At 43.0% G+C, this 8,993-nt stretch overlaps 1 protein-coding gene across 10 annotated transcripts in view; it reads left to right on the top strand.

Moving 5' to 3' along the window:
• PDPN (podoplanin) overlaps positions 1-8,705 on the top strand; it is a 48,092-nt gene extending 39,387 nt beyond the window's left edge. For 6 of the 10 annotated variants that reach the window (XM_011996542.1, XM_011996540.1, XM_011996543.1 and 3 more), the window contains 4 exons: positions 953-1,082; positions 4,469-4,507; positions 5,067-5,178; positions 6,635-8,705. In XM_011996542.1, the coding sequence (XP_011851932.1) occupies positions 953-1,082; positions 4,469-4,507; positions 5,067-5,178; positions 6,635-6,641 (288 nt within the window). In that variant the 3' untranslated portion in view covers positions 6,642-8,705. The remainder of the gene's footprint in view (positions 1-952; positions 1,083-4,468; positions 4,508-5,066; positions 5,179-6,634) is intronic. The other 4 variants (XM_011996544.1, XM_011996549.1, XM_011996541.1 and 1 more) reach the window with 1 other exon arrangement.
• The last annotated feature ends 288 nt before the right edge of the window (positions 8,706-8,993 follow it).

Here is an 8,993-nt window from a genome sequence, read left to right as displayed (position 1 = left end):
CTCCCGGGTTCACGCCATTCTCCTGCCTCAGCCTCCCGAGTAGCTGGGACTACAGGCGCCTGCCACCATGCCCGGCTAATTTTTTGTATTTTTAGTACAGACGGGGTTTTACCATGTTAGCCAGGATGGTCTCCATCTCCTGACCTCGTGATCTGCCCATCTCGGCCTCCCAAAGTGCTGGGACTACAGGCGCCGCCACCACGTCCGGCTGATTTTTTGTATTTTTAGTAGGGACAGGGTTTCACTGTGTTAGCCAGGATGGTCTCGATCTCCTGACCTCGTGATCCGCCTGCCTCGACCTCCCAAAGTGCTGGGATTACAGGCGTGAGCCACCATGCCTGGTCTATTCAACTTTAAAAAGGACAAACATTCTGACACATGCCATAGCATGGATGAACCTTGAGGACATTATGCTAAGTGAAATAAACCACTCACAAAAGACAAGTACTGAATGATTCCACTTACATGAGGTGCTTACATAATATACAAAATTAGCTGGGTGCGGTGGCGCATGCCTGTAATCCCAGCTACTCAGGAGGCTGAGGCAGGAGAATTGCATGAACCTGGGAGGTGGAGTTTGCGGTGAGCCAAGATTGCACCATTGCTCTCCAGCCTGGGCAATGAGCGAAACTATATCTTAAAAAAAATAAAAATTAAAAATAAAAAAATAAAGCTGAATCATGTTCTGTTGCATATATAGACCATATTGTAGACACTTGGGTTGCTACCACTTTCTGGCTATTGTGAGTAATGCTGCTATGAACATGTGTGTACAACTGTCTCTTCAAGACCTAATTGTTTCTGTTCATGTTCTTGTTTCTACTTGCAATTCATGCCATCATACGTTCTATATTTTTATGCCACCTTAACTCCTTTTATCTTATAAGGCAGGCTGTATATTTTAAGACAGCAGGCTTTATTTCCTGTTGTTTCTCATTTACACCTACAATAGGTAGCAACAAGTGTCAACAGTGTAACAGACATTCACATCGAGGATCTGCCAACCCCAGAAAGCACAGTCCACGCCCAAGAACAAAGTCCGAGCACCACAGCCTCAAATGTGGCAACCAGTCACTCCACAGGTAAGAAAACCAGCCACCTCCACAGGGACTGATCTACTTTTACATAATCGGTGCATTCCAAAGTCCACCAGCAAATATAATAATCAACAGGGGACATACTGGTCTGCAAGAATGACTTCTGAACCAAGTTTTGTATGGTAGGTTCAGAATTCGATTTGAGTCAATACATTTGGTTTAGTGCGTTGCTGAACATATCTCTTTACCTGGAATAACTAGTGATAACACCTGCACAGGGTGAGTTCAGTAACTACTGAGGTTGCACGGCGGACCCCAAGCTGATAGAATGTGACGCGAACGAAGAACTTTGTGTTGACGCCCAAGGGCACGACACTCAGCCACCCTCTGTAAATCTTCATAGATTCTCTAGGAAGACTTACCACCTTCCATTGAGTTCATGTCTGTATGCGTGGTGCAAGAATCTGTTCCCAACCCTTCTTGCCAGGATTTGGGTTGTACTTGTGGCTCACAGTTGGCACCTGCAGCCCCGTGACTGGAACACCTTGGAGAAAAATGGAGGAGTTTTCTGAGTCTTTGCTATTACTCTATCTAGACCGTCACTGACGAGAAGGAGGAAAAATGATTGTCCATTTAAGAAATAGAAAGAGATTACTTCCTATTTCTAGAGATTTCTTGAGAAATTCAGTGGTTTGGGGTTTTTAAAAAATGCCTTATTTTATAGTGGATAAGGGTGGGAGAGAAAATGAATGAATCCTGTGAAAACCTCAGTGAGTGCTGGCTAACTTGAGAAATTTTATGTGAATCATTTAATCTAGATAGGTCTTACATAGAAAGATCACGTCTAAACCAGTGGTTTCCCAAACTAGTCGCAATTCAGAACACCTAGAAAGCTCTTCTTTACTGTCCCTTTTACATTTCCAGGATCAATCACCAATCTGGTTTTAAAAACTATGGTTCTTTTTAGGATTTAAAAAAATGCTTAATTTTTGTACCCCCATGTTTACAGCAGCATTATTCACAATAGCTAAAATATAGAAATAACTCAAGTGGCCATGGGTAGTTGGATAGATAAGCAAAATGTGGTGTATATGATGGTGTATTGTTCAGCCTTGAAAAGGAAAATGCAGACACATAATACAACGTGGAGGAACCTTAAGGACATTATGCCAAGTGAAATAAACGAGTACAAAAAAAATACTGTATGTCTCTACTTATATGAGACCCCTTGAATAGTCAAATTCATGGAGACATAAAGTAGAGTGGTGGTTGCCAGGGGCTGGGGGAAGAGGAGAATGAGGAGCTACTGTTTAGTGGGTAGAGTTCCAGTTTTGCCAGATGAAAGGGGTTCAGGAGGTAGATGGTGGCGATGATTGCACAACAGTATGAATATACTTAATACCACTGAACTCTACATTTAAAAATGGTTAATTTAGTACATTTTATGCTGTATGTGTTATACCACAGTGTGTGGGGAAGGGGGGAAAAGCCTTATAAAGGGCTTTGAGATAAAACCTGAAACTCACTCCAAGCTGTTAAAGAAATGATTAACATTTAAACACTAGAGAAAGCCAAGTAGAGCTAAGCAAAGAAAGGATAATCAATATAAACGATCATTGGAAAACATTTCAAAATTTTGGAGAACTGCTTATCTGTAATATGGGTTGATAGCTATATATTAGCGGCAGAAAATTGTGCCATCCATGTTGAATATTCTATCATACTTCTTACCTCTCTTCTATTCCTTTAAAAAAAAATTCTCAGTTGCCTGGGAAATAACTCATGTTACTGTTTCTTCCTCTCCCCTGCCCCACCCTGTCACAAAATTGCCCCTCCCTGTCACAAAAAATTGTGACTTAGGGCACATTCCTACTTAATACATCATTATCCCAAGGCATTTTCACAAGCGAGCCAAAATGTCATTATAAGCATGCAGTTTTGAAGGAGTAATTTTATTAGGGCAGCAGATGTTCAGTTTTGCTGCGAAACACCCGCATAGGATGATGTGCACACGTGTGATGCATGCTCATGATCACAGTCAGTGCCATTGGGAGGGAGATGGGAAAGATGGCACTAATAAGCTCTAATTTAATAATAACAAATCGTCCACAAACTTTAGTAATATATTTTTTAACCAGTGGTGTCTTTGATCATGGTACATTAAGAGCTGGGAATCAGCAGCCACATGGTAGGCAAATGACAAGCAGATGATTGACTTATCTCTCCAGGCAGTTGACTTCTAGCAGTGACATTTGGGGAGTTGATTTGATGCCGTCTTTGTTCTGGGAAAGCTCAAACCCAGCCGTGTTCTATATAGTGGGGGTAGCACAGTCAGCACAAGCTCTTACATACCCTACACCCATGGGCTCAGCTTGTGCAGGGAGTGCCGGCTTCTGGGACCTGTACCCTGGGGGCATCTTGAAGGAGGCACCTTGTGCTGAGGAGAGCCTTGGTACAAAAGGGATGGTTTTCAAACCCAAGCATTAGAAAAAGTAGGCATCTTTTACATGATAGTTGGCTAGTTTTACCACTGATTAGGGAAGCTTCTGGATATCTGGGGTATTTTGCAAGCTGTGAACTAAGATTTTAGGGCAGGGCCTGACTGACGATTAACTTCTCCAATTTCTTATTAAATCAAGGTATCTTGACTTTTTCTCCATCTGCAAACTAGTCAATAGCCACCTCCCAGAGGAGTAAAGGACTCGTTATATAAAGAGGTCAAGAAGAAAAATGAAACGTTTTTATTTTTAAATAAGCTATTGCATAAAATTATTCAAAATAAACTCACAATGACAGTTATTCACATTGTAACTGTTAGACTAGGTTTGACTGCAGATAGAAACCCTAAAATAACAGTGGCACAAACACAAAGGGTGTATTCGCTCATGAAACTTAGCTGGGCCTGTTGTTGCCTTGTAAAAATCTGGATTTTGCTACCAAAACAGCAGCAGGAAATAGATATTGAGACTAATCAGTCTTGTCACATCTTCCCAAACTAGAGTATTATCTCACAATGAGTAATACCTCTTCACAGTCTGTCCCTTCTCTGGGATCTTGACATTGGACTAAGAATCCACAGCTCTGAATTCTTCTGCTACCTTAACCTCTGATACTTCTTGATCATTTATTTAAGATCTGTGTGGCTCAGTTACCTTTACTCTGCTTTCTAAATGAGATGAGACAAAATTAATACATGGAAAAGTGCTATGAGCCCATTGGTGTGAATAAGGGTTCATAAATTAGATAATAATAGTTACAACGTGTCACATCGGGGCTTGCTTAAAAATCCCCTGATCCAATTTATTTAAGAAACCAGCCTGTTGGTTTATGTTTTGCTACTTTCTACTTGGGTAAGTTCACCTTTTGCCAATTGTTAAATTATAGTTATTAAGCCCTAATAATTCTACATTATTATATCTTTCTCTTTCCAGACAAAGTGGATGGAGACACACAGACAACAATTGAGAAAGGTAGGCTAGATTTTGGCATCAAAATACTCCTACTGGAGCTTTTAAAAAATTTCTTTGAAGCTAATTGTTGAGACGAATTGCATTCTTTTCTGGATTGCAGTCAATGCGAGCAGAATAGAAAACCTTCGAGAACAGATTCCAAGCTTTTTTTTTAAGAGAGAAAAGGGACTTCCTTGTATTTGAAAATAAGCAAACCCCAGATGAGTCTATTCCCTTAATGTCAGAGATGGGGAATGGTATCATATCACAGTTTGTCGTTACTAAGGATGAAAATAGGGGCTAACTTAATAGCCATACGTAAACACTACCCAAAAATGAACACTTAAGCCAATGTGAGTGTTATGTTGATAGATCCTCAGACCCAGAAATCTTCCCATTCGTAAAATAGGATTAGGCTAGCCCAGATTTTCTGCTTTTGGAAGAAATGCTCTGTGCTTAAACAACATAGATCATTATTTGCTATGTACAGTAGGGCAGTGGCTTTGTTTATATATTACATATTTTATTACCGATGTGTTTTTTATCTGGGGCTCATGCTTTTTTTCTCTCTCTCATTCAGATGGTTTGGCGACAGTGACCCTGGTTGGAATCATCGTTGGGGTCTTACTAGCCATTGGCTTCATTGGTGGGATCATCGTTGTGGTTATGCGAAAAATGTCGGGAAGGTACTCGTAAGTAAATAACTTATACCCATGTGATAGGTAAAGGAAGGCTATCATGTCTAGAACTCAAATCTTTGAACTGATAGAAATCTCTAATATAAGCTGGGTGTGGTGGCTCATGCCTGTAGTCTCAGCTGCTGGGCACCTGTAGATCAGCCTGGGCAACACAGGAAAACCCTGTCTCAAAAAAATAATCTCTGGCATAATGGTCATGTTCCAAAGTTCCTTTCTTGGGGTTTTGAGTGCAGTGGCTTACGCCTGGAATCCCGGGGCTTTGAGAGGCTGAGGCAGGAGGTTCAGTTGTGCCCAGGAGTTGGAGGCTGCAGTGAGTTATTATGCCACTGCACTCCAGCCTGGGTGACAGAGCAAGACTCTGTCTCTTAAAAATGAGAAAAAGCCCCTTAATCTTGAGAAAGGCTACATCTGAAGTTTCCTCAGAAGAACAAATGTCTACTTAAGCCTTATAAATTTCCAAAAGAAGAGAGTGAGAGCCAGAGAGGGCTCGTAAGCTCACTTCTGCTGAGATCTGACCACGTTTGATCTCTTGTCTTAATTTTCCAACTAACTGAACTTGGAAGAAAACCCAAACCAAGTTTTAACCTGATGCCTAATCAGCCTGCCTCCAGCCATCAGAGATAGTGGCTTCTAGAAAACCACCTGTCACAGAGTTAGCAGCCCATTCTGATGAGGAGTTCCACTGAAGGAGGGGGTCTTTTTCATTGAGATCTCCTACTCTTGCCCTGCATGCACCCACACACGTGGTTGTGGACTCCTAGCTTTGACTATTGATGAAGGGAAGGTGTTTTTTCTCCTTATTAAACTTCCTTAAGAATTCAGAATATCTACACTCATGGCCAGAGGAAACCTTTTTCTTTTTCTTTCTTTTCTTTCTTTTTTTTTGGAGACAGTCTTGCTCTGTCACCAGGCTGGATGGCTCACTGCAACCTCTGCCTCCTGGGCTCAAGCGATTTCCCTGCCTCAGCCTCTCAAGTAGCTGAGACTACAGGCATGCACCACCACACCTGGCTAATTTTTTGTATTTTTTAGTAAGAGACAGGATCTCACCATGTTGGCCAGGATGGTCTCGATCTCCTGACCTCGTGAGCCACCCGCCTCAGCCTCCCAAAGTGCTGGGATTACAGGTGTGAGCCACCGCACCTGGCCAGAAACGTTTTTCTTATATGTGTTGGGGGGATGATATATGATGGAAGGGAGGGGAGAGGACAAGTGATAACACACCTGGAAGGTTGAGGGATACCGGTGACAACACAGCTGTGGACTCAGCATGTTTGGAAAAGCCAGGGAGTCTGACCCTGCTGTGTGAGGATAAAGGGATGGAGGAGGAATGTCAGGAACGAGAGATCACCAGGTGTCAGAACTGGGAGGATTTAGAGCAAGGGCTCGCGGGGTTACTAGTCACAATGCCAGTAAGAGACACAACTGTCACCTTTCTCTATTCTCACAGGCCCTAAAGAGCTGAAGGGTTACGCCCTGCTGCCAGCATGCTTAAAAGAGACCGTTTCTGACTCTGCGCCCTGTCCCTGAGCTCGTGGGAGAAGATGACCCGTGGAACACTTGCCCGGCCCACTCGGAATCCACGGTGACCTCTCCGCTTGCCAAAGTAACTGAAGGAAAGACCGTTCACCAGACTTGGCTCCTCTAAACATTTGCCTTTCAAACATGTTTTTGAATATACATTCTCTAAAAGATGATTTGAAAGACAAAATTCGTAGAAAATGGAGCACAACTGTATAAGCTGATTTGTAACTAAGACTGGACCGTTGGATCGATGTTAGATGCTGTAACCATGTGTCTCCGTCTGACCGTTCTTGTTATTGTTAAAATGCAGAGGAATCTGGAAATATTTATATCCACGGAGTCCTTGGATCCAGTGCCACGTCAGTAAATAGCACCAGCGTTTTGCAATTGCTGATCTGCTGACATGTACCACACATTCTGGTCTAGTTTGTTCTATCTTTTAAAGCCTGATCTGGTGTGAATAATCAAGTAGAAAATCTAAACTTGGATAACACGTGATGAGCAACTGCCTTTAGCTGGTCCCGATTAATCATTTCAAAGACATCCATTTTAGATCACAAGCAGGAAGTCTATAGTCTCAAAGGCACTTTGTATCTCCCGAGTAGGCCACCAGGCAGCCCCTAGAGTTGCTTTACCCAAATCCTTCTCCAGCCATGACTTGGTGACTCCAAGCTTGCTCCCACCTGCCCCCTCCACTTCCCTCAGATGATGGGGAGCCAGGGCTAAGGGGGTAGCCTTCTCTCTTCCCAATGATGCATATCCTTCGGATTGGCTGCTTTGTTCTGGAATATGGATATCTCAGCCTGGATGCCGAGGAAGCTGCCGGATGCCTCATGGTGCTAGTGGCTCAAGTGTTTTTGAAACTAAGAGCCACGTTGGCCCCCGTGCAGAAAGAAATCCTATGTGAGCCTCTCGTATGAGAAACAAAATCTGCCAGTTTTATAACAGCATTCACTTTCTGCCTCTGAGGAAAGACACAGGGAACAAAAATCATTTTGTACAATCTTAATTTTAAAAGCAGCTGGACTTAAATACCTGGTTTAAAAATAGAAGATATCCCCGGTCCTCATGACATACCACAAATATCTGTGGGGTCCTATTGAAAAAAACGAAATAAAGGAGCCCAAGGGGTCATTCTGTCTCAGCACCATCCAGCCCGGCACTTCTCTTCCCATATATCCGTTGGATTTTTTTGGTTTTTTTCTAAACAAAGTTTTTATACTGAGCAGATGTTCTGCCGTGATTGCGGTTGTGCAATTCTGGTATCCTCTAAATTTGTAAGCATTCGTAAAACAGGAAAAAGTAAACTATCAGTCAGAAGCACAGCCCGTTCCTCCCATTTTTTGCAATAACGTGTGGATGTTATTTTAAACAGTGTGTCTATGTGTTCCCAAATCCAGCTGGCCCCACCGGCTCAGATTCCACATATATATATATCTATTTTTTGAAACGTAGTCTGCAACCTCCGCCTCCCGGCAATTGTACGTGTGTCAGGGCATCAAAAAGCAATTCTCCTGCCTCAGCCTCCCAAGTAGCTGGGACTAGAGTTGCCCGCCACCACACGCGGCTAATTTTTGTATTTTTAGTAGAGACGGGGTTTCACCGTGTTGGCGAGGATGGTCTCGATCTCTTGACCTCGTGATCTGCCTGCCTCGGCCTCCCGAAGTGTTGGGATTACAGGTGTGAGCCACTGTGCCCTTCCTCAGATCCCATATTTGAACATCAGCTGTTTGAGAGAAGGGGGATGAGAAGAGCTGGATGAGTTTAAATAACTTTCACTTTCATTGTTCAGATTCCTGAACAGGAGTTGGGATAATGGCCATCTTCTCTTTCCTATCCTTTCTTCCCCCCTCACTGTGAAAAATAACAGTTCACCCCAAGTCATACACTGGACCCAGTGCCTGCGGGGACAGGACTGTGGGTTTCTTGGTCACACCTGTGTTGGTGCTCAATGCAGTGTAGACATGTTTTCAAATAAAACAGATGATTGTGTACAACGAGTCAGACCTTTGTTTGAAAACAGACAAGTCTGGGCCACACTTGGGAACATCTCCAGATAAGATTACAACTTAGGTAAACGCCTGCCTGTTGCCTTGCTTGAGAGTGGATTATAGATGGCCAGAGGAAAGAATTCCACAGGAAGAAAACACACCTACACCTTTCAGCTAGGTCTGCCAAAGTAGGTCAAGCAGAAGCATGGGCAGGGGAGACACATGGCACCTGGGGGCTTTCGCCCTCTCTGGTCCCAAAGGGTTAATGAGGTTTTGCCTGATTTTTTTTTTTTT

This window comes from Mandrillus leucophaeus, unplaced genomic scaffold (genome assembly GCF_000951045.1).
Source record: "Mandrillus leucophaeus isolate KB7577 unplaced genomic scaffold, Mleu.le_1.0 Scaffold52, whole genome shotgun sequence".
Lineage (NCBI taxonomy): Eukaryota > Metazoa > Chordata > Mammalia > Primates > Cercopithecidae > Mandrillus > Mandrillus leucophaeus.
The sequence above is the reverse complement of the archived record's forward strand: the minus strand, read 5'-3'. Positions and strand labels throughout refer to the sequence as shown.